The 26,470-nt window shown below is 39.7% G+C and overlaps 3 protein-coding genes across 3 annotated transcripts; 2 read left to right on the top strand and 1 right to left on the bottom strand.

The window, feature by feature from the left end:
• Positions 1 to 1,619: 1,619 nt before the first annotated feature.
• Positions 1,620 to 2,982, top strand: fgfbp2a (fibroblast growth factor binding protein 2a; the record flags this gene model as incomplete). The annotated part of the gene is made up of 2 exons (XM_079228251.1): positions 1,620 to 2,284; positions 2,492 to 2,982. The coding sequence occupies one exon, from the start codon at positions 1,620 to 1,622 to the stop codon at positions 2,274 to 2,276; it is 657 nt and encodes a 218-aa protein (XP_079084377.1). The 3' UTR covers positions 2,277 to 2,284; positions 2,492 to 2,982.
• Positions 2,983 to 4,757: 1,775 nt separating this feature from the next.
• On the top strand, positions 4,758 to 5,390 carry fgfbp1a (fibroblast growth factor binding protein 1a; the record flags this gene model as incomplete). Its single annotated transcript, XM_079229070.1, has 1 exon — positions 4,758 to 5,390. The coding sequence occupies one exon, from the start codon at positions 4,758 to 4,760 to the stop codon at positions 5,388 to 5,390; it is 633 nt and encodes a 210-aa protein (XP_079085196.1).
• Positions 5,391 to 11,205: 5,815 nt separating this feature from the next.
• Positions 11,206 to 24,606, bottom strand: anxa5a (annexin A5a; the record flags this gene model as incomplete). The annotated part of the gene is made up of 11 exons (XM_079228982.1): positions 24,528 to 24,606; positions 23,005 to 23,099; positions 20,761 to 20,874; positions 18,681 to 18,771; positions 17,808 to 17,887; positions 17,419 to 17,469; positions 16,163 to 16,256; positions 14,515 to 14,610; positions 14,118 to 14,176; positions 13,204 to 13,326; positions 11,206 to 11,265 (listed from the first exon to the last, which is right to left on the bottom strand). The coding sequence occupies exons 1-11, from the start codon at positions 24,538 to 24,540 to the stop codon at positions 11,206 to 11,208; spliced, it is 876 nt and encodes a 291-aa protein (XP_079085108.1). The 5' UTR covers positions 24,541 to 24,606.
• Positions 24,607 to 26,470: the final 1,864 nt, after the last annotated feature.

Below are 26,470 nucleotides of genomic sequence, written 5' to 3'. Positions count from 1 at the left end.
CTTTGTTCTGAGGTTTTCTTGGGCATCAAACAGTATGTGAATAAACACCACCAGCTAAACCGCATGCCGGCTCCTTCCTGCTTCTAAATAGGTTTGTATAAAAGACAAATGAGAACAAAAAGAAAAAACATCAAAAACAGAAGCAGTGGTTTAGAAAAAAACATCCAATTTATTGTGTTTACTTGCACATCAAACTGAATGGCTATTTCTGAGTATCTGCACAATATGTACATTACTGTATGTATGAACCTTGAGGGTTGAGCTCTACATTAACACTGCCAGCAGGAGCTATGGTGCGATATGATAATATCCACTCTGAGGTGCTCTGCATGGAGAGAAGTATCCTCTAATTAAAATGCATATACCGTTTACTGTCAGGAGGAAAATTCTACAGCAAAGAAAACCTTACATACGTTCTGCCCAGTGTTAGGAGCTTCCACATGAAACTTCCCTGCATGCTATGGGGATGAATAAATCTGTATTGAGCTGATAGCACTTTGCATTTACACAGAGATACGTACATCAGACAAAGTGTGCCGGTGAACATGAATATGCTGCAGTCTCAGGGGAACGTCACAGCGGGTGGTGGGGTACAGACTTTAATAAGAAACACTGCTGGTTTTGCAGTAACATCAAAAAGATCAGCCCAAAAGTGTGATAAAATTACTGCTAGAATGTGCATAAAGCCATCACTAGACAGGGGTGGAAAGTAACTGAGTACATTTACTCAAATGCTTTACTTGTATACAAATATTTGTACCTTCTTCTACAACCGCTGTTGTAAGACTTGAGTATATTCTACTGATTATCTTTAGAAAACGGGGCTTTCTAGAGACATTCAACATTTGTATTTAAATGCATTGTGTATATACCTACAATTCTTTCCACTGGAACTAATGAAGCTACATCTCTTCCAGACGTTTTGACTACTTGTCCCACGTTAATCACAATGGGACCTTTTTTTCTCCTGAAAATCGCACCACTTCAGACGTATCCTACGAAGATGCTAACTCCCTTCGACTACTATACATTTCTTGTTCCTTCCTGATTGGCACGAAAACTTAAGCTCGGTCTGCCACGTGTGAGTGACTTCTCCTCACGTTTCTTTGTGGTTGTGCAGTCTGATTGTGTTTATATTTGGGAGGGAAATGACAGGCTGCACTGCGTGGTTGTGAGCTACAACTGCCTTTTAAAAACAAGCGAGAACTTGAGGGCTTCAGAAGGCTCTTTTACACGAGCGTATTCCCAGACATGCCATGTTCCTCTTTAATTGAGATTCAACAGACACGGGATAATTATAACAAAAAATGATGTTTGCATGATTGCAAAAAATGCCTCTGGCGACAGAAAGTGCTCGGAAATGTTCAAGAAGATGCAATTGACATAATGTTGTTCTTGTTTGTGTGACAGCTTGCTACATAACAACTGGATGAACATGAGCATCAGTGTAAACATCTCGTGTGGCCCTCGCCTTCTCCAGACAGCTATAAATGATGTAGTCGCTGCTCTCCTCCCTCCCCAAAGGAAGTTTTGTTTAAATTCCTTCTTTGTCCGCTCAGACCATAAATAGCAGGAGTTACCCTCAGCTTGAGCAGTCCCACTCTCCTCCATCCGACACCATGTGGACCCAGTGCAGCGCTCTGGTGCTTCTGCTCGCCTGCTGCCTTTGGTCAGCCGAGGCTCAGAGCGAGAGGGGACAAAACATCTGGGACGATCCCATCACATTCAAAACCCAGGCCAAGGACTCGTGCACCATGTCCATCACCGGTCAAGGGGAGTTCACCAGGCTGAGGCTGTCGTGCCGGAGCAGCAAGCGCTCCTACTGGTGCGAGTACGTGGGCAGGCCTTACACCTGCAGCCCCTACAACAAAAACCCTCGCCACTACTTCGTCCAGATGATGTGGGGCCTCAGAAAGCTCCACAACGCCTGCCTGGCGCCGAGGCAGATCAAACCTCACATGTGCAGGAAGGCGACCGAAGAGTCCCAGATGGTCTTCTCGTCCGCCTCCTTCTCCCGGTCGAGGCCAGAGGCTTCAGCGAGGACGAGACCTGCCGCACAGCCCGGCCGACCTCAGCCTCCTCGTCCCACACCCACGAGGCCTGGTTCTGCCATGCACAGCATTCGAGTCCCGCCACGTGCGACGCCCACACCGAGTGCCAGTCCGCCACCAGCGACAAGCCCCGTGGAAAGCGACGCCAAGAGGACGGCTCAGCGGTACTGCTGGAGGTCACTTCAGGGCATCTGCTCCTACGTCATCGGTTTGGTTCGGCATTAACGCGGGAGGTGAGCTACAGAACCGGGCCTCTTCATATCACGCATCTTTTATTACGTTGTTTTAGGATTATTATAAGAGTGCTGTGGTTTAAATGATAAATCCTGTATATTTAAATCTAGCTCGCCTCCAGCATTCAGTCTTTTACTTGCTCAAAATATAACTAATGCACATTAATTACAACTGTATATGCATTTCTGCCTTTGCTCCATTCACAGATTTACCATACTGATGATGATCATTTCTGATATCTGATTAAAGCGGCCCTTGGAGGGAAATTCCTGACCAGCAGTTTGTTCATCTGTGGTAGAAGAGATGGAAGAACTGTAGCGCTCTCTTCAGGGGAAGGGATGGTACTGCTGAGAAAAGTTGGATTTCTCTGTTAACCTGCGTGCATCATCCTCCAAATGTCACAGCTTAGGAAAACTCTACCCATCTTAATTGTGTACGAGCAAACTAAATGGCTCATGAAACATGTAGGAAATGGTACAAACACTACTTTCACTAGTGAGAATGTTTCTGCATCTGCACAAACCTGTTCGGCAATATATGGGCGTGGGGAAAGTATACAGATAACTCACTGGTCATTTATTTTTGAATATATTTGTTTACTTGTATATAATCTACATGCATCACTTGATATTACTGTCTGATATTAATTATATAATGAATGTGAAAATGATTTTATTAAATAAATGAACATTATTCTCAATTATTTTGTGTCGATAAGTATGATTTTATTTCTCCGTCTCGATGAAAAACAACTATATAAATCATGCAAAATTGTTAAATGTGTTTTGGTAAGTGTTTCTTGACAGCAGAAGAGCAGCAATATTGAAAACAACTGTCAATATGTATTTTATTCATGCTCATCAATGGTCATCAACAAATAGTGGAGTCACCTGCTATTCTGCATTTGGCCTCTAGGTGTCACTGTTGCTTAAAATAAACAGACCACCGAGTTCAATCGGTGACTTTCTCCTGCAGGGACATCTGGCCTGTTTCAAGATAGTTTCAGTCATTTTATCTTTGGCACACTGTGCAACAGATGGTGCAGTGAAGGTTTAAAACACTAAGAGTTGTAAGAATGTGTTTTAAATGAATAAAACATAAATTATCATAAAGCAGGTGGAGCTTCTTGAAGCCGGCCGCACTATCTACCAAAGCAGATTATTTTTAGTCCCGATATCACAACGTAAATCTGGTGTTCAAAAGTTTAAACAAAAATTAAAGTTTTAAGTATTTGCCCTTTGCACGATAAAAAATCAGTTCTGGCTATGAACTAAAACAGAGAGGAAGTGCACAAAACAGTGAGGAGGAGTTTATGTTTGCCCTTTTTAAAAAAGTGGCACTATCTCAATCGGCTCACTGTTGAGTCAATATGAATAATTTCCTTAATTTGATTGCAATTTACAAAAGATGTTTTGAGGTTAGACTTTAATCTTCATTAGAATAACAATACATGTCACTCAAAATTATCTCTCGCAGGCTAATATAATTCACTGGCTGACTAATATGAACCCAACTTTGTGAGCCATCCAACCATGCAGTGTGTGTGTGTGTGTGTGTGTGTGTGTGTGTGTGTGTGTGTGTGTGTGTGTGTGTGTGTGTGTGTGTGTGTGTGTGTGAAGGGGAGGGCTGATTCTGCAGCAGCATACTGTACTGCAGGTGCAGGGAAGGAGACTCAGCTCTCACGTGTCGGCACTGAAAACTGAAGTTTACTCTGAAAACTTAATTAAGGTAAGTCATCTCCGTTTCATCAGTCTAGTGATCCCTAATTACTTATTACTTTGGTATCGATATAGAATTATAACGTATAGTGTGTGTGTGTGTGTGTGTGTGTGTGTGTGTGTGTGTGGCTGCTATTACTCCAGCGCCTTATTTATATATTACCTTAACATTCCTACAGTGAATGACATGCTTGACTAATTAAATGCATCATGGTTGTCCAGTTATTCACTATTACGTGACTATAAAGGTTTGAGTCTAAGTGGTCATATTGTAATCTTGTTATTTTTCTTAACTTTCTATTCCATCGTTATATTCATGTCACTCTTTACTCTGAGTGTTTCATGCAAGGCTGTCTTTCAAACTAAAACTTGATTTGCTTATAGATGATTAATGTATTTATTCATATATATATATCTCAATGCGCTGTAACGTTTTAGTTCTCTTCTTATTCTGATGTTCCTTTGTAGCTTATGTGTATCTTCTAGTTCATTTAACTCTTTTCAAATTCAATTTATGTGGCTTTTAATATTGTCTTTTGTTTCTTTTATATATTGTATTAAATCATGTGTATGTCCTAAAGTGAAGCCTTTTAACTTGCCTTGAAAGCTGCTATTGTAAAAATAGTCATTTTTGTTCAAATATAGGTCTAATAGGGAATTATAATGATCCTTTTTAAGAAGGGAAATGAACTGGATTCAAGGTCACTTATCTAAATCCTGATCCTTATCCCCCTGCAGGGTGTTTGCTGGTTTCATGGCTCTCCTCACCAATGTCGCCATCCTGCTGGTCTTGGCTTGTATTTCCCATCAGCTGATGTTGAGCAGCTGCCAGAAGAGCCATGGACGCCGGGGGAGAGGGGTGGACAGAGGACAACACAAGGTCAAGCCAAGGCTGAAGGTGAGCCGCCAACCCAAAGCTGCCCCCGCACAGCCCCTCAAGGGCAGAATGGTCACCAGAGACAAGTCCGAGTGCTCCTGGGCAGCAACAGGCGAGGACATCTTCATCCTCGGCGTCACCTGCAAGAAGGGCGACAGGAGCTTCGGCTGCGAATACGTCGCCAGACCGGCTGCCTGTTCCCAGTATGCTTCCAACGTCAAACTGTACTGGAAGCAAATCGCCAGGGCGCTGAAGAAGCAAAAGAGCTTGTGTCAGGACAGCCGCGCGTTGGTGAAGGCGGGCGTGTGCCGGAGAGCGGCCGGAGAGGCTCATTTCAGACTCCATGATGCTCAGAGGAAGACTTTCCCACCTTCTACTCCACAACCGGCTCCCAGAGGTGTCAAATCCTGTCAACCTGTTAACAGGAAGCTGGCTGAGGAGCACTGCAGCGACTCCTGGTCGAGTTTTTGCACGTTCTTTTTTACTATGGTGCAGGATTATGACTGCTGAGGCAGGAGAAGTGAATTACTAAAAATGAATTCAGCTCTATGCAGTAACATCAATACTTATCTTGTTATAGATTATGTAAAATATGAATTTCTTCACATTCTTAAGAATGATTCTAACCCATAGTTCACACTTTTTATATCTATTCTTTAATGTTCGATTTGTCAAATTTGGGAGACATTTACTGGGGTGATAAATTTGTTTGCATTTGTTGTCCATCACACTCATACTTCAGTCAAAAAAACTACTCAAACAAGAGAACCCTGTCTTGTCGTTCATGTCAAAGCTCTCCTGTCTTTCCCAAATGTGTGCAGAAGGTATTCGCTGGGAGATTAGCAGTTTGAGCATGTTGGGTATTGACGCAGTAATTTAACCAGAGGGAGTGTGGTTCTTAGAAAGCCTCGGCCTGCATACTTTGGCACTGAGTTCACAGAAGCTCAACTTGCAAAACCAGAGTGGAAAAGGCAGCAGGGTCTTGGTCAACAAAGGGTGTTTGCCAGAATAAACAGAAGATACATTGTATCAAGTTGGCTGAAATCAACGCTACAAAAACACTCCATCACAAGCAAGTCCTGCATTTGAAATGTTACTTCGATAAAAGTACATAACTATTAGCAACAAAATGTACTTACAGTATCAAAAGTAAAAGTACTCGTGATGAGACTACAGTCAGTGTCATACTATTTTATTACTGGATCCTTATTATTGATGTATTAATTTGTATGCAATACTTTTATCTTGCGCCGATTGAGGTGGAGCTAATTTTAACGACTTCATATGCTTTTGGTAGTTTAATCTGGAGTGGACCTTTGGATTATATTTTATAAAAGGATCCTATGTTTATCACCGTTGCTGCAGGGAAAAGTATAATATATTCAAGTACAAGTACTTCAGAACTGTACTTATATACAGTACTTAATGCGCTTTACTTTCCACCACTGCTAATGTTTAAGTGGGTTCATTTCAGGGTTATTTCTATACGCTCATGGAGAAAGAGTCCCTAGAATCAGTTATTTGTGTGCGTGATGAAATATAATTTTTACCTTTGACTTGTTTGTGACTTGGATGGATGGATACATACTTTATTCATCCCCAAGGGGAAATTAGTTTAGACTTGATGGCTCCTATATTTGCTGGTCTATATTTGGCCAATTTCAAAAATCCTTGGTTGGAACTTGAAGCAAGAAATTGAAAAAGAGAAAAGTTCCTCACTGCTAAAACAGATGTGTGTATTGTTCCCTTTCTGTGGTCCACAATGTACATGTAATGCTTATTATATTCGCCATCTTCCTAAAGTGAACAGGACAAATATTTGAAAATGTGATGTGATATCGCATCAGCATTTATAAAAATCATCAGCATCAAACATGAGCAAATCCAGATTTTCACAAAAGAGGCAGACACAACTTTCCCCACCCACAGCCGCTCCAGCAGACCAGAACAGATCAACCTCGGGACATGCTGTGATTCGGGGAAAGGCAAATGGCTCTCATTTTTCTTGATGCTTTCAGCTCCATCTCCTGCTGTAACACAACACATTACCCACAGCTGAAATCCATCAAATTCACCGACTCTCAGCAGGTGGCATTCTGGGCTCACGTAGGAAACGGCAACCAAAAAAGAAAATTAGAGGGCATTCACAAAATAACTGCATGGATGCAGTGAACATAGAAGTACGTTTAGGGGGGAGTTTTTTTTTTTTAAACGGCAGCTGCTCGAGACAAGCAGCTTGTGAAATGTGATGCAAAGCAGATGCTCAGTAAAAACAACAGAAAATCACCAATTAATTACACAACGTTGTCATAATTTGATTAAATAACCTGGTGACAGAGTTCAAAGCCGTTGAAAATAGTTTCACATTAGCCACCAAATGTCCTTTCAAATGCAACAACCCACGTAAAAAAATGTATATTCCGTAGGTCGTGTGAATAAAGACTTTATTGTACAACTGCACTAAAGAACCTAAAGTAATGGTATGTTGAATGAAAAGAGACTGAATGAACTGGCCAACAGTATACTGCATGTCCCAGTGAGTGGATAGTCAGGGTCACCCGTGCACACTTCCTCTCTGACAAGCTACAGCGGCTACCGCTATCAAAGACCCGCTACACGTTAAATGTGATTACTTTTACAACAATTTGGTTTATAGCTATATCCCACAACTGGTGTTTAATCTCATATAATTCTTAAAAACACAGACTTTTAAATGTGTAAAGATAATCTGTATTGTTTACTGTAGTACCCGTAGTTTATGTTAATTTCTTATAGAAAATATTTGAGTGTAGTTTTTATTGTTGTATCTTACCTATTGAGCCACACAAATTCCTTTACATGGTGACACAAGAAAGGCTCTGAAATGTATTGATCTCTGATGAAACACAGATAAACCCCATGCCAGACAATCACTGTCTATTCTTTGGCTTCACCGTGATCCGACTATAAGACACACACTTGATTTGCAGGTCTGTGACGAGACTCAGACTCTGTTCTCTGGGATACGACCAAGGAGAAGCCCAGGAGGACAAAAACATGTGCAACAGACACCCGGTGACAACACATGACTGAAGAGGTCAATTTCAAATGTTTTCAGCCTCCTGGGCTTTCCACACCACCTGCTTCCTTCTTATCATATAGAGGACACACTACTTCTTCCTTGGCATCGGACATGAATCCCGATGTGTGAAATTGTCCAATTTGGATATAATTCTGAGAGACAATGGACTGGAAAAGACATATTGATATTGTTGTGGGCAGTAGATATACAGGAAGGGACTCTATTCTTTCAGGTTTGGCACTCCATGCTGCTTTAAACCCCGTCGTATCCTCTTATTGGCCGAGATAAAGCATCCTTCCTGAGTGGGCTGTGGATGTTGTGGATTTACGGGTGGCCTGACTGCCTGTGGCTCCTGATTGGCTGAGAGACGTGGGCCTTGCCTTGGTCAAACTAAAAGTTTACCATCGACTCGAAGGAGATTTGTGTGTGTGTGTGTGAGAGTGTGTTTGTGTGTGCACAACCAGGCTTACACACTCTTTTGAATGCCTGGGCATTTAAAGAGCTTTCAGCTCGGTGGAGCCAAGATTACAAAGAACTGAAGGGAATTAATGAAACGTCACAAATATGACATTGTTAGCGTGAAATGAGACTGATTAGCGTGCGCTGGTGGCGGGTCAGGACGGAGAAACCAGCATCCACCAGCACTCAACACAAACTGGACTATAACTGGCAAAGTCGCTCTTTCAACACAGCGAAGAGTGATCAACTGACCCAGAGCAGGGATTTATCATTAAAATCTTTGGCGAGGAAGTTATACAACCGTCCAAAACTGTGGGGAAAAAAGATGCAACTTCATCTCTCTTTATTTGAGAAGGACACGTGCCACTGGAGGCTGGTTTACAGCATTTTCCTGCAGTGCAAATGAGCATCCAGCACATCAAAGTGATTTATGATGTATGATTTATTAAGTCAGAGCTCGCAGCTACATTAAAGCTGAGTCACTCTTACTGATTAACAACCGTACCAACCACCCAGACTGGAGACATATTATAGTTGTTTTGTATCGTAGCAGAGCTGAGAGCTTAGTAAAAAATATATATAAATAATACATTGTTTGTTGTTTGCGGTTAGATTGAAGGGTATTGCGATTGCGTTTACCTCATTTAAGTAGCAGACAATACTGCACTTCAATTTCTGTTTAAATTTGCATACATTTAAACATTCTATTACTTAGCCAATATTCATGAGGAGGTTTTTGTTGTATCATTGTATCAATTCAATTAAAGAAAGACATGTTTGAAGCGTGCATTAACATTTAAAATGTTTTCTTTTACGTTTTTATTGTGTTGTAATTTTGAAAAACATTAAAGTACACTTTTTCTTTGTCTAGTTTGCAGTTAAATACTACTTATCTTTGCTTGGATTGGTTGAACTTAGTCCTCATATGCTATAACCACTAAATATATTTATGTGCAAAACATTCTTATCTGAAGACATCTTAAAAACAGAATATTATAGGAGATTAACTGCAATAAAAAGCTCAGACAGCTACACCTCTTTCTCCCTGAACGACTTTAACTACACAGTAAAGGTAAGGTCAATTACAGTGGAATTGGGCATGTCTGCAGAGAGAGAATGAACCTCTGAGGGAATGCATGCCAATACATGAAAAATTTTCCAAACTTGAACCTTCAGGTGTTTTTCTGAAAAGGTCACGTCTTGCAGACAGAGATATGATGAGCATAAGGAGAGGCTTGTCAACCGGGACACTGACTCAGGTGTACATAGAGTTTTAGGATGAATCCATGGAGCCAAGCTCAGACCTCTATATGCATAAATACACTGTTCTCACAGACCACTTGAATTTAGCTTTAAAATTCATAAGAAACTGGTGCAGTTTATGCATCCCACTGGAATCACCTAGATGAAAATCAGGTAATATTCGAATGTCTTCAATCCCGGTGACACTTTGATGGGTTCATATACCTGAAAAGCCTCGTTTTTAGGGACAAACACTTCTCAAACTCAGAACTTTGTATTAAATTCTAGATCAGATGGAACGTTTTAAAGATATAAAATCTATCTGAATGGGCTGAATCACATAGACGTGCACACAACACAGAACAAAGATAACAAAGACAAATGAAAGAAGAGACAGTACATGAAGTCAAACAGTCCAAGGATTCAAGTGGGTGAAAAACAAATGGATAATCTAAACTCATATACTGAATAGATGGTAAGTAAACAAAACATAACAATATTTAAAAAAATTGAACTGTGAACTAATGTGAAAATAATTGTCAATACTTGGTACATTTTGAATCCTTCAAAAATGTAATAAATACATATATACAGTCACTACAAGGATATTATGATCATATCCTCAGTCCCTGTGACTGTAGAGAAACAGTGAGCTCATGCTAAACTGTGGCGCCCCCCTGTGGTGCAACTCCAGCAACGTGAGTTCATCTCCCATCTATTGATCCAAAGACCCAATTAGTTTGACATCAAGTCTCTTCGTGCAGAAAGACGCAGAGGCAGCCGATGTCTTTATACGAGTCAACAGAGTCTAATAGTGTCCCATTTCTTATTGATCACTGACAGGCGCATTGTAATTCAAGTCGGAACTCATTTGTAATTAATGAGAGCAGGAGAGCTGTCGACATGTAGGGTTAATTAATTCAACAGTGGTTTTGTTTTTTGTAAGTTGCATTTCAACACATGCTGTGAGAACAACAGACAACTGCTAACACGAAAACAGAGACACGGCAAAAAATATTCAAGTGTTTGAAAAATAACCGAAAATGATAATTCATTGAAACACCATTGTTATCTACGATACAATCTACACTTCACCTCTAATTATGATTGAGCTGTTTGAATTACTAACATGAAAGAAAAACGTAACATCTTTGAAGTTGATGCACTCTAGCTGCTGTTCATGCAAAGGTAAGTCAAAAAAAGTACGTTTTTCACACAAATTCAATCAAAAACAAGCTGGAGTCAGAAAGAATCGACAACTCCAGATCAATAACCTTATCTCATATGCGCATAGCAGCTAGGTCAGTGTTGCCAGATTGGGCCGTTGGCAAGCTGGGCTTGAACAGTAGCATTATGGGCTGGTGGATTATTTGTATGCTTATCATGTGTTTTCCATTGCACATGTATGCAATTCTGGCGAGGTTATGATTCGAGCTGCATGATTTGCATTGAACTGGGTAGGTTTTAAGCTGCGACTGGGCTGGAAAATGTCAATCCGATCTGGCAACACTGAGCATGAGGATGACTCATCATTCAGGCTGCTGAACACTTCATAAAACAACATTAATCATTCCCACCACAGAGGTAGAGTAAAGCCTTCTGGTAGTCTCCAGTTGTGTCCTCCTGCAAAAAACAACAGAGGCAGAATTATTTTATCCATCTTATAAAATTCTGAAGTTTTCTCTTTACTCGCTAAATCTCAATATATCAGAATTTAGTTTGAACTTTAAGAGGAAGGCACTTAGTTTTTTTTTTCCATTGTAGATATATTCTAAATTTCAAAATGCTCAATAGGTATTTTTTCCAATGACACTTGTACGTCACGCTGTCTCGTCTTGTGCATGTGGGTGGGTGTAGCTCGGCCGGTTGGATCGCCTGCTCCTCCTCCACACATGTCCAAGTGTCCTTGAGTGAGACACCAAACCCCAAATTGCTCTGCATTGTCATTGTCGCTTTTGACAAATGTGTCTGCCAAACGATTGTAATGTGATGTTGTTGTCACAGATCACCACACCCTCGGGCTTCAGTCCTCAGCCTCTATTAGCACGCTTAGCAAACGCTACCAAACTTTAGCTAACTAGCTCAAGTTAGCTAGATCCATATAGCTCTGTGGTAAACAAATGTTTATGATACTTACATGTTTTGTTCAGCAAGATAGTCTTCACAAATTAACACAACCTTTTATGATTTCTAAATGTAAACTCAATCAGCAGAAGTAAAAAACTAACTTTATGAACAAACTCCACCACGGTCACATGACTTCCCGTCACAACTAAGCTAAAGGAGGGCTAGTATTCTAGTGATGAGCTTTAGTCGTCTCATTTAGCCACTTGTTAGCAACTGCCTTTTTTGAGACAAGTAAAAGCTTCAAAATTCACAAGAATGGTATTCACTTATGTATTACTTGTATGTATATGTATTACTTGTATGTATGTATATATACACACACTTAAATTACACAATTTCAGGTTTTAGGACTCATTCATGCATTACTATTAGTGTCAATATTTAATTTTATTTAGACGTAGCTGCTATGACGCTCACTTTGCAGTCATTCTGCGACTGGTGTGAAGTTATGTTTGCTATAAGTGGAAGATGTCAAACAGTAGCTGTCAGAAAGCCTCAGTGAGTGAAAAGTTGTTCCCACTCAACAGCTGGTAATTATGAAGCGATTAATATGAAATTAAGCATATGAATAAAAACACAAATAGTTTCTTTCTCGTAGCTTGCCGTAACAGCAAGTAGCTGGCAGTTGTTAGTGTGCTAATTAGCCTGAAGGGTTGAAGTGTGAGGAGGCAGGAAGCAGTGAAAATAATAGACTGTTTTTTAAGCAGACATCTTTTCAGTCGCAGCATTGACAATCCAGCCCATAAATCCATAATAAATATGGATTCAGTTTCCTTGAATGACAGACTTTGGCAGGTGAAACTAATGACATTAATTATGGCTCTGGCTCACTTCAAAGACATGTAAACCACCGTGGACATGGAAATGAAATACCTGTAAATGGAGTGCAGCCATGATTAATGGTATTAGTTACCCCTTTGAATGACATGTCAAACATATCAGCTATGAGAATAGTATAAGAACATGAAAAGTCATACAAAAAAAAGTGGTGTGAAATGGCATCACAGGGTAAATTATCACTTTGAAAGCAATTGTTGCATTAATAATTGCTAAAAAAAATTTAAAAAAATAAACTATTCATCTATTCGGTATCTGCCTTTTCTGCAGGAGGATGTCAATATTTACTGCAGGAACATCCGGCCCCCAGACTAATTCACTTTTGCTTATGTGAAAAGCAGAGAAGCATCCTCTCGTGTCAGTCTCATCAGGCTGAACAACGCATTTAAATTAAATCGCGAATCTCCACTCCCCTCGCTGCGCGGACACAAGTGGTGTTTTAGCAGCATAACCGTAGCACACCCAGCTGGTGTCCTAAAGCACGCAGAGGGTTGGATGAGTTTAGAGCACCGGGGGGGACAGCAACACATTTATTTTTTGCTAAAAGAATTAAACTCTTTCGTGCATGTGAAGAGTTTGAGTCTGAACGAGCGGTACCTGGATGGTGGTGTACAGAGACGCTCCGTAAGTCTTTTTGAAGCTGGCTCTGATGTCCAACATGTCCACCTCACTCCTCGACACCATTATCCTCATCAGGGCGCCGTCATCCGTTCCAGCGCGCTGAACACAACAACAAACAACAACATTAACAACGAGCTCTTCGGCCAGCTCTATTGTGGAAGTATTATTTTTAAAACTCACTCTTTTTTCAGTTCTTTCAGGTGAATCAGTTTAAACAACGGTATTACTGTAAATGTATTTCTGAAAATCATTTTCAAATGCACGCTGTTACAGTTTAGGTTTGAAAATCAATTAGTAGACTCTTTAAACTTGCTTGACACATGTACAGCAATTCATCACAATTTGTGCTCATTGTGAGCAGCATCAATCTTCTCCACTCTGTTGAACTATTCATTTAAACTGCATTACCACACAAATTAAAGCAGATTCGACAAGCAGTGCAGCTGATTATGTATCTACTTTCCTAATGTATGCAAATTAATTAAATCCAGGAGGAAAAGCACATAAAAAACACATGATTGCACATAGATAGCTTTGACATAAAGTGTTTGATTTCTAAAACGTGCAAAACCACATTTGGTTCTTGGAAGCCATAGTCCGGACACAGGGGGAAACAGCCCGTCTGAATTCTATAGCTCACTAATTAACACTTTATATATAATGTGTTCAACTCAAGGGTAAAAACGACATGTTGTGGTTTTATATCTTGGAGAGGTGAAGTGACTTTCTCGAGGCTCGTTGAACTGCAAGGCACCAATTAAATTAAACACGTCCCATACTTTTCTATTGGAAATATTGTTTTTGTTATGCATTGATTACCCCGGTAATGAAAGTCTCATTTTGAGATAACAAAAACACTAATTAGAGGTATGAAGAACTCCAACACCTACCCTCATAGATTTATACAGGCCTTCAGCAAGAAACTGTGGGACACTCCTGGCACATTTCACTGAGGAGACAAAAAGCCAATTTCAAGGTTCTGTGTGTCATGTTAATCTGACATGGTGTTGGCACTGATTACTGCTGAAATGTGTATTATCTCCTGCTGTACTTCATTGCACGGCTCCCTAAATTATGGAAAATAAAAAAGAATATAAAAGGAAACAAATTAATGAAATTAAAAGGAACTGAAATGCAACATGCTGTTCATCCTGATAGTTAAACTCTAGGTAGAAAGAAAGGCTTGCAGCAGCAGCAGCAGCAAGCAGAAGAAAAGCGCTGTTGGTGTGGACGCCTCTTTTTGTTCGGGATCAGTCGAGTGTCATCCGGATAAATCACAGGTCTTACCAACAGCCAATAGTAAGTTCTCCAGATTCCCAGTGGTCTCTCCTTCAATACTGTCCTCAATATCAGAGCCAGAGAGCTTCTTGTAGGCGTCGAACACTGCAGAGAACAAAACAATAACAGCGACACTTGTTGATGTAGAATAAATCCTGTTCAGCATGTAAGGCCGGACCATTTGGACTTCAGGGCAAATTGTATTGCAATTCATTTTGCATGTATTGATCTATAGTATTTTCCTGAAGCTGCTTTACGCACAACAACCATCACATTACCGGTATAAATAACCCTTAAATGGTCAACACATATCAAACAGCTCTAGTGCAAATGTTACCAGAATAAATTGAGGGGGAGGAGGGTATATTGTTTGGATAATACCGCCACAATGTGATGGAGACGACCTGGATATGTGTTCGCCAAGCGCCACACATATAATGAATAGATGAATTATACATGAGGCTCATTTCAGTGGAATATTGGTGCCTAAAACATTCCATTCCACTATATTTTAAACCAGCTCTATTCAGTAAATATTCAGGGGCACAACGTTAGAGTCAACCACCTTGAGATGATAAGTACTTCATGTTTATGCCGAATGCAAAAGAGACGGCTCCCATACCTACAGCATACGCCAATGTACTCCTGGTTGGTGTGATGCTGGATGAGAGCAGGCTGACCTGACGAGCAACATCTCCTGGTCTGGAGAGTCATTAGTGTCCTCTCTCGGCAGAAATATCATCACATGGTTATTTTGGGGTAAAATATTTTAAGGTCAGGTTGGAGGATTGGACTGCAATCTCTTTATGTTAGCCCAATGTTTTATGTATTGTATCTTATTATATATATTTACTGTTTAATTATTATGAACATAAACAACGAACATGGCTATTGTTAGTACTCACAGATGTTCAGCTAGCAGCTTGTGGACGACTTCAATGACATGCAATGACATCACATTTATTCCTCTTTTTAGTCGAAGCATTAGATTCTTTGATTTCTTTCGGGGTGTAAAGAGATTTTCAACTAATACAACAACAAAAAATGCTAATTTTGGAAGACGCTGGCAACAGACCAATTTTCTCGTGTAAGGACTCGTTGATGCACCTGAGCATGAAGGCGTCCCAGGGGCCGCTCATTGCTGCTGTTTCTTGCTGCTCGAGTACACCGACTTTTCAGTGAGCCACTGACTCACTAACCAGCTTGAACAAGTCTCACTCTGTGTCAGCGTGACATTTCCGGACTGTGGTTGTTGTTTGTCGCACCAATAAACCCTGCAAACCTTGTCAAGCTCTCACCTCGTGTGTCGAAGTTTTGTGCTGTTAACTTTGGACAAATTAGCCTCTTCTTTTTTTACTTTTTGTGTGAAAATAACAATAGAAATGCCAGGATGTACTCTCCCATCTTGAGATGTTTTTTGCCATGATGGATTTGTCAGAATCATGTTGTTTAAATTACTCACACTGCTCATTCTATAATGTATTTGAACAGTAACCCTGTAAATGCTGTCTGAATTATTCATGTGAAATAATACAGAACAACTAGAGGGCAGGCTGATGGTATGTTGTTGTTTGCATCTTTTTTGATCTCGAGTTGACTTAGAAATCACAGATCTGCACACAACAACGTTCAAATATCCTGGCACAAACCGGCTCACCTTTTATGAGATGCTCTGCGCTTCTGTTGCCAAGAATTGTGATGAATTTGTCCTCATCTGTGCCAAACTTGGCCTCACCAGCAGCGTACAGTTCCTGTAATGACAGACACACACTTGTACATTGACACTCACAGCAAACCTTGTGTAGACGTGACTCATTTGAAGACAGGAAGGCACTGACGTGGGACCTTGTACTGCGCCAAAAACAACACAGAGACCTTTTGTTTTTCTCAATTTGTCTTTGTTCTGGGAGAGAAATACTGGTCTTCACCTGCAGATCTGAGGAATTGGATTGTGTTGTTCAGATAATTATGTTTTAATTGGTGCACATTGAGAAATCGCAATGCATTTATACAATTAATATGTCATTCGATTCAGATCAATTGTGTATTTCTACTTAGGTGATTACCAGTGGAATGCAAGTACATTTATCTCCATTTTATGCTACTTCATACTTTTACTCCTTTGAATTTCAGAGAGAAATATTGAACTTTTTACTCCACTATTTATTTGACAGTTGCTTGGGTGCAAGATTTGTTTTAATAACTTGCTTATATGATATGATGCAGTACTAATCGAGTGTACAAAGTATCTAAAATTGTCTCTATTAAATAATATAATACCACTAATATCCATAATATTGTGAAAGGAGACATTCTGCATGATGAATATTTTGCTGATAATACTTCTGTACTTTTACTAAAGTAACATTTTGAATTTAGGACTTTTACTTGGAATGGGGGTATTTTCAGACCACGTTCAGACTACTACTACTACTTTAACTGAAGTAAATAAACTGATTACTTCTTCTTGATGACAATTTATCAGAGAAGTGCTGTCATGTTTGAATGGTTTTAAATTCAGATACAAGTAACGTAATGTTTACTATTAGATCCCTGTTCACAGTTCAAGATAAATTAATTGCAATGGTCTATTAGGAAACCTTCGGGGATGTTCCATTCCCGAAGGTTGACATGCATTAATTAATTTATCCTATTGACTATTCGTCTGAGCGTGCATGGCCTTTAGCTGCACTTTGGAGAGCAGCTTCACAAATATGATCACGTCCTCCACATGGAGACATTTCAAAGAAGACAGCTAAAGTACAGCAAGTAGCTCTGTAGCTCAGAGGTTGTGCACTGTACAAAGTTGTACAAGGACTTGTTGCGTTTTCACTTTTCTAAAGCTATTGCATGTTATAGTTGGTAGTTGTAGTAGGTTGCCAGGTATGTTTTTCTCTTGTTCTTGCTTCTTACCTCAGCGTCTTTCTCTGTCTTCTCCTCGTCTACTCCCTCCTCTCTGCTGCCCTTCACAGCCGGAGAAATGACAAACCAAACGGAGAGACAGACAGGTAGAAAGACAGACACGGCGATGGACAAACGGAGGGAAACATCGGGTCAATGTGGACGGAAAGACAATGAGCTCAGTCAGAGCTTTGCTCGACTGAGGTAATCCCTGAAGATGACATTATATGCTGTATTTCCCAGAACCGAGAAGATTACAATTCTGTCTGTAAACCAAAACACATTTGAGAAATCAACCGCTGCTGAACCTAAACCTTTCATGGCCGTGAATCGGCATCACCGGAGGCTCTCGTTATCAGGACAAAGGAAACACAAGTCTCTCCAGCAGCCGCTCTCTGTACCTGCAGGAGGATCACCAGCAGTTTCTGATAGTGACCGGATGTGTCACCGCAGATATCTTTCTCCAGCTTTTTGTTGAACTCTGGAGAAAAGAGGAGAAGAGGGGCAGAAGATTGCTTACAGTCACTAATGGTTGCAATCGACCCTCGTGGGCGGCGGACCCATTCTGCAGGAGGTTCTGCGGCGGCACAGATCTGATTAGTCGGCCTCCGGACAGAGTGCACCTTCTCTTTTATCCAGATCAAATAAACTGTCCGCTTGGCCTCTGGCCCTTGTTGCCACATTCAATTTCTCATTGTGGTTTGGTTGCAATTTGAAGCTGATAAGATGTTAAGAGTCATTCAGGTGTATAAGTACAGTATATTCATTGGCTTTGTTTTTTTTTCCACTGGAGAAACTACTATAGATACTAGAAATCTATATTAAGTAAGAAAAAAAAGAATGTTTCAAGATTTTCTACAGGCAACAGTTCAGCTAGTTTTTTTTTTTAATAATCCCATAAAACAAAGTAAATATTTTTTTTTTGGAATTAAAGTGCAAATTGATCTAAAATGTGTCCAAAATAATATCGGATACGGGAACAAGTCGCCTCTAATAACTTCTTCTGGTGTAATACTGTCCACCAAATAGATAGATAGACACATACTGTATATACAGTATATACACCAGATAGATATACACATACTGTATATACAGTATATAAAATATACATTGCCATCAATAATAATAATAGAGAATCATTAAAACATAGAGACATTCTTCATTTTGGAATCTACTTGGTTTCCTAGTGGATTATTTTGACGGTGGAGTTAAACAGTTTCAAGTGCGTTGCATCTTTCATCAAACCAGTCGTGTGTTTGCACTCACTCACTCACCTTTCTTGTAGACTTTGACGATATCTTTAATCTGTTCCCCGGTCCTGGAGGCCAGGATCTCAATCAGCACGTCGTCCTCAGTCCCGGCTCCCTGGGAACCAAAGACAAGAAGAGACAACATGGATGTGTGTGGCAGCAGCAATCTTTTCTTACATTACCCCATCTTTAATAGAGCAATATTTGTGATTATAACAGACTAAATACATGTTGAAGATAAACTATTAAAGAAAAAATGTATAATTTGTCAGCACAACACACTGAAGAGTTATGTGATTAGAGAATGAAGACGCTCAGTTGAACGGCGAAAAGCAAAGTCTTCCTCTTTGCTTTAATTAACCTTCTACAAAAAAAAAAACGTCTGACACGCCAAACAAAGGGAGCAGGTGTGATGGGAGCGTTGAGGCCAAGTCCTAAATGCTTTGCCTTCACTTTGATTGAACATTTCCTTTGTGCCGGTAATACAAAAAGTCAATGTGATGAGAGAATAATATGAACAGAAAAAAATTATCCCTTTGTAACTTATAAGAGGATGCAGGAGTTTGCCGAGTGTCCTTTCCCTTCAAACCTCATAAGCCTTGAAGGCTGTGATGCCTCAAAGAAATAAGATCTATAACATTATTCATTTATATAACTATAAAATAAATTGGGTAATAGATCTAGCCTACAGCGCTGACAAATATGTGTGCTCAGATGAAATACGTCTGCTTGAGCGTGACATGTTATCCATTTGAACCACATTAAAAGGCGATGTGAAGAGACATCTAATACGCAACACGGCCCTGTCACAACCGGCACTGTGGAGACAAAACGCCGCAGTCGCAAAGATAATGAGGCCGTATTGTATATCTCGAGACTAAATTAAAGATGATTTTCATTATTGAGCACAAAGTGCTGTATTGAGTCCTCGGCTCACTTGGTGATATGGTTCCAGCAGGTTGTTTCTTATGGAAGCGTATTGCTGTTCTGTAAGACCTTGCATTATGATAAAAAAAAACAAATGTTAAGTCAAGGAAGTTACATTGTGTGGTAAAACTGTTGAAGTATCAGAAAATACATAATTAGAAAGATTACAAAATTATCATAAGTGAATTATGTAAGCATGGATGTACTCAAACCAACAGGTCGTGCTCATTCTTTTGCTTCAGAACTGATAAAAATAACCAGCAAGCTAGCAAGCCCGCAAGCTAGCAAGCTCGCAAGCTAGCAAGCCCGCAAGCTAGCAAGCCCGCAAGCTAGCAAGCCAAGTTGAATACCGTGTTGATCATGTACATTGAGTGAGACGAGAGATGTAAAGCTTGTTCTCTTCTCGATTTTACTAAAAACTAAACGGTACTACAACAAACTGATTTTTTTGACTTACAAAATTGTCTTTTACAGTGACAAACATAATATGTGTAATTCATGGCACAATTCAAACAGGATAAAAACAATTATCCGTCTCTCGCCATTAATTGCTCCCTTTATTTTAACATAACCTACAATAATCTTAATTGTGTTCCTTACTCGGAATCTGTAAAGTAACTAGTACTTAGGTTACCAGTTAATGTAGTGGAGTAAAAAGTACAATATTTGCCACTGAAATGTAGTGAATTGAAGTAGCAGAAAATGGAAATACTTTTTAAGTATACAGCATTTAAGTAAATGTGTTTGGTTACATTGCATCTCTGGGTAATTCTAAATATCAATTTGGTAGCCATTTTAAATGCTATATAACCTAGTGTATAGTTTTCCCGAAGCTGGCTATAAACCATTTAGACATGTTTTGAATGGCAACTCGACATGAAACAGGCTTTTCTGCCTCACTGCAACATCAATACTAGAGTTCCATTTGAGTGGGCCAATGCCAAGGCACGGGCATTATGCATGCTGGTTTATTGGCAAAGCATTAATGGAAGGGAGGCTTCATCCCTGTTTTCCTGACAAGCTGAAGTGAGAGCCATTAAAAAGGGCTATCGCTCAGACGGCTGTTGGAACATCTGTGCACAAATACCTGAATAAGCCGCAATCGTCTGAGGGTTTCAACTCATTTGTAAGACCTGCAATTAAGTGGAGCATCTGAAGAAAAATGTCCATGAGTTACCTTGATAGCTCTGTGCAGTTGGAAAGCGTCATATGAGGTAGGCGGGCTCATCAACGCCACAATCAGATTCTCAAACAGTCCACCGAGCTCCGATTTCAGCGCGCTGACCAGATCCTGATGTGGGGGAGAGAGGATTAACGACTAGAGCAACAAAACAATTTTAATTGTGTTTGTATTGAACTTCATGTTGCGTAGCTTGGATGCTGTTAAACAACAAATGAGCTGTGTGGTGCTTTTTGCTCCACTCATCAAAATAGTCTTTAAAATGCGTGAAAAATATCGATTACCAGCAAAATAGCAATATCATAATGGCATAGTGACAGGAAAGAATGTATACTCTAGGACTCCCAGAAATGTAGATTATTTTGAAAGTATTACACATAAGCGTGAAAATATAAAGAGAACATTCCCTCAAAGAGATGAAGTGACATGTCACTGCATTGCCCACATTTTCAGAGAAATGAGGATAATCACAAGAAATCTACCCGCTATATATATATATATATTTCCTTGAACTCCCAGCTAATCAAGCAGCACATAGATGGCTTTATTGATTTTGGCATGAATCACATGTGAGTGCTGCAGGGAGTACGACCCGAGTAGAGTCGCTGTAAAGAGTGAGTAATAGCGTCTGTGTGTGCGTCTCTATACACAAAACACCCAAGGGATCCTAGGATCTACTGTACTTGGCCGGTTCAATTTACGGTCAAAACCTCATCTCTTCAACGGCTCAACATGGGAGACCTCTAACAGATGATCTTTTCGTCTGGATTGCATAATTCATCTCACCTTTCGCATAAAAACCTGTCTTCATTTTCAATAAAATTCACATAAAAAGTTTGTCATCACAGCACAAATGATGCACTCTAATCACATAAGGTTGCAGTAAAATGTAGCAGAGAGATAAGAGCATGCACTCTGCAAGAGATATATGTGATGGCAATATCCTTCTTTTTTTCACTGCTTTTTGCAACCAGTTCTCATTTCAAGTGTTATTGCAAATGAGTATAGTTTAAGGCAGCGTCTCTTGCAATCACCACTTGTCATAGCATGTAATAGAAGAAATGATTAAAAAACAATTGGGCTCATTTTGATAAAAGACTGCAATATTCAGAGGAGCTGAATATTTTTTCAGATTTTCTCAAGCTGGCTCATCTTTATACTTAATGGTGCACTTACATTTGCTTTTTAATAACCTCCACAGAAAGAGAAGGAGAGCGTAAATAATCTCTTATATAACTGCACTGCATTCTGGTCCACAGAGACTGTGGGAAATTGGTCCTCCCGCTTCCTCTTCTAGGATTTTTTTCTCTGTGTGACTGTTGAATTTTAAAAGACATTGTCAACTGTTGCTCTTTCATTGTTAATGACAGAAAAACTTGATGGCTGAATTATTTTGAAGAAGCTGAGCTCGCCAGTGGTCAGATTCTATACTTGAAAGATACTACTAGAGATTGAGGGCGTTTCTATTGCCTCTCAATGGCTCTCAACATGGCAACGGCTGAGCAGGCAGTTCACAGCTAACAGCGCTAACAGTGCAAACAACGGCAACAGTGCTGACAGAGCTAACAGTGTTTACATGCAGGGGAACCAGAAGATGGGGTCTAGGCTTCCTGGATGACGCCATCGGCTTCATCAGCTGTAACCGCCGTATGAGTGGGGCACGCTCACATGCACGAACATGCACTAAAAGCATGTGCAGCCGCCCGTCAATGTCAACAAAGAGCGAACAGGCTCAGAAAATAGCAATAGTTGTTTGCTGCTACATTAATGTTCGGAATCTCTTATATTGCACCTTGAAGTAAAAGTAGCAATACAACAATGCAGAAAATACAACTTAGAGAAAAAGTTCTTTGTAGGTAGAATAGACAGAAGCAATATAAGCAAAATGTTCTTCAAGTCTTGAAAGTAAAAGTACTTGTTCTGCAGAAAATAAATGGCTCTTGTGATTCATGTGAGGAAGTGGAAAAGTATTGAGATGGACGTAAACATTGTTTGGTCTTTTGAAGGTATGTGTGTTGACAATAATATAGATTACTGCCAAGCCTCAGTCTTAAAAGAAAAATGATAATAAAGGGATGGTAGATAGACAGACAGACTTGCACTTTAGGAGACTTCTCTGTGCCTTTGAGCCTCATCCGGGTGACATTGGCGAATGAGGAGGACACAGCGAGACAGCGACATGACCCCAAACCATTCATCGGTCGTCATCAGCTCTGTTTTGTTCCCATCGGCTCAGCTTACCTTTCCATAGGCCTTTTTATATGCTGCCTTAATTTGCTGGCGTTGATCATTGCTGCGTGCCGACAGAAGCATGAGGACCACATCTTCATCCGTACCTGCAGAAGTCAGGTGCAGCATTAAATAACATATCAAATACCCTGTGCAGCCTCATATCTAAATTATATTTGCACACATCATCTAACAGAAGCACGCTCTCGATAGCAAAGCCTGAATTGAGAATAATTGACGGCTTGAAGCCCAGCTGATCTGAAATGAGAGCGCTGACTATAAACAGATGTTGGGTAATCATTGTTCTCCTCACTTTTCCTTTTTTAAATTCTGCATAATTGCTCTTATTGTGAAAGGACTAAACTGACAGGAAGCAAGAATAGGAGATCAAAGATTGTCAGTAAGGTTATATTTAGCAGGTTTTAATGGTCACACATAGTACACCTTTGAATTGATGATACTCCTCGGCCCACTGATTTACACTAATGACTACAGAGCTGTATTTTCATTGCATTTTCTCTCCATTTAAAATAAGATCACCTGATAGAGGAAAATGGTGTCAAAAGTCAAACTGTTAAAACGTAATCTAAATTCTTCTTAACAGCCGTCAAACAAAGACATCAATTATGTGACAAAACCTTTAAATTTTTCATCTCTCACAAATGGCCACTGGGTTAACAGATCTGACCTTTTGTTCTGTTGAGTAAAGCATGAATACTTAAATGTAGAATGCTGACAATTTAATAGCAATAAATAAAAATAAACCTGCTGTTGCGGTTGTTGACTAATCTTCCCAGTGAAACCTCGCGTATAACTTTATTATTGTATTATTTAAGTGTTTTATAGAAAACATGATAGAGTGGTGATCCAAATATTTACATTGTCACTTAAAAAATTAAATTTGTCTTTGTTCAGTATCACTTTCACGTTGCCTGTATTATAAGTGTAGTGCTAAGCCGCTATATAAAGAAGTAAAACTATATTATGGTCCACTGCTGTATAACTGACTTTTTAAAAAAATTATTGTCTGTGTCTCTATTTTTGGCGCTGCAGTAAGTGCTCATTACTGTGGTGTTTTTTCATAACACTGTGGAAAGGACTTAAAGCGCTGACTTGTCTTTGTATTTTTGTTATAAAGTTTAAGTTTCAAACTTGGTGACACTTCTAATTAGACCGAACACACTGGTGAGAGTAGAATCATTTCCCATGAACCGGAGGATAGCACTAATTGTCAAGAACAGCTTCCCTGACAGCTGTGTTATTATTATTGTTAAACTGGTTTTGGAGAGGAGCAGATCAAACATTAAATTGCACTATATGAATAAAGAAACGACTGTATATATAATAATGACATATAGACATGACACAACTGTCATTTATGGGTATGTGTAAATAAACCTTTTGCACTCTAAACTGAAAAAAAGAAGCTTTCCATTGTGTACAGATTGTAGATATATGTGCTCATCTTTCCTGAGATACCAGATCACTGTGGCATAGCATGTTGAGTGTGAGAGGGAAAAGTAAACAGCACTGACCAATTCCTTTCATGGCTTTATTGAGAACTTCAGCATCGTGTTCGGCGTTGAAGTTGACGAAAGGTCTCACGCTGCCTCTGTACGCCTGTGGGAAGAGAGCAAAACAAACAAAAACATTTTGAAACAAAAACTTTTTTTCTTATGTTTCTTTGCTCGGGTTTGCTACGAGAAGTACTTCATTTCATGTCCAATGTAGACGAGAAACCTACGAACGTAGTGTTTTCGCACATCTCAATTTAAAGGGCCAGTGTGTAGAATTTAGCGGCGCGCAGCGGTGACGTTGCAGATTGCAACCAACTGACACTCCTCCGGTGTGCCATTCATGTAGGAGAACTATGGTGGCTCACATGAAAACACAAATGGCTTTCTCTAGAGCCAGTGTTTGGTTTGTCCCTTCTGGGCTACTGTAGAAACAACCGCTGGCCTCTTCATGTAGATATAAACGGCCCATTCTAAGGTAACGATAAACACATCAATTCATTTGTTCAGGTGATTGTACATTAAAGAAAACATTGTTATTAATATTTATAAGTACTTTAAGCACAACCTAAATCGAGTCTGGCTGCTGCTGCTTTGTGTCATGCAGGTCGTTTGTAAAAATGTGTCTCACTTGTAGATTGTTCTCCATGGAAAATGGTAATTTGAAAAAGAAAAGCAATACAATATCTGCCTCAGCTGCAGCCGTGTAACGAAGTCTGAGCAGGTTGGAGAAGTGGAAGATTATTGTCTCCTCCTCCTCTCAGAAAGGGTCTCTCTTTTATTATCTGTTTTATTAGTTTTCAGGAGAACGACCTCTTCTCGCAACATGGCGATGTTTATCTTGAAGTGTCACTTAAATACGTCACTGTCACAGCTTTAATCCTGCCTGCATTCATCATTAAACAAAGCACAATACAACACAATATACCCGTCTCTTTTTTCTTTTTTTTTAATAGCAAAATTACTCATGAGCTATTTAAACTCACATTTCCTAACTGGGATGATTCAACCCTTATTGCTCATTACATGTTATTTTCTTACAGCATTTAGTACTCATCTTCTACAAAGACACCAGTGTTAGCTGTCAAACTGTCATGAGCCACATATCTTCCAAACACTCTGACACAAAATAATTGCATTTTTCAGCAAAATAATATTATAAATACATTATGCAAATGTACCCAATCTGCAGGAAGTGTTTACCATGTTAAACCAATGCAAATGTTAGTATGTCAACACACTAAATTAAGAGTACAGACTCACAACGAAACTAGCGTGGCTCAAAACACGCTAATATTTGCTAAACAATGCTTCTTTTCATGTTTCTTGTAAATTACACATTGTGGAGATAAGCTTTTTTCAATAACATCAAATTAGTCAAAACTCTCTACGCAGCCCGCAGATGCTTTCTCATGATATTTTCGTTCTCTATTGAGCATCAATCAGTTCTGTTTCCTCGACTCTCATAGTCACAGTAGTTTTCAGGGGGTCTATTAAACAGGATGGACACATGTTTTTAGCAACAGTTGAGTAACAGTCAATGCTAGTCTCAAAGAAGAATGACTGAACTTTTCAAATGCCATTTTGGAACATTGTCTCCCAACTGTCCTTTGATGTAATTCAAAGCCGGTGGGAACACAATAGACACGCGTACCTGCAGTTTCCATACACATGATAATACGATATGACACACCGTCATCAGTTCGTAATCCCTTTACTTCTCATTCAACTCATGTACGACAGTCTGACATCTCTCAACCAGCTTGAGAGGATGGAATCAGATCAAGAATATCAAATGAAGCTGCCCTTTTTTCTTTTGTCCCAATGTGAGTACACTGCGTTTTGTGCAGCGCTGATGTTTTATTAATGAGTGTGTTGTCGCAGAAGGTCCCGTCAGTGAATCGGGTATCATGTAGAAGTTTGAAGGATCTGTATGCAAAATGACCCTCTAGTGAAATAAAAAT

The sequence above is a fragment of the Taurulus bubalis genome (assembly GCF_910589615.1).
Source record: "Taurulus bubalis genome assembly, chromosome: 13".
Classification (NCBI taxonomy): Eukaryota; Metazoa; Chordata; class Actinopteri; order Perciformes; family Cottidae; genus Taurulus; species Taurulus bubalis.
Note: the sequence above shows the minus strand (reverse complement) of the source record. Positions and strands in the feature narration are given on the sequence as shown.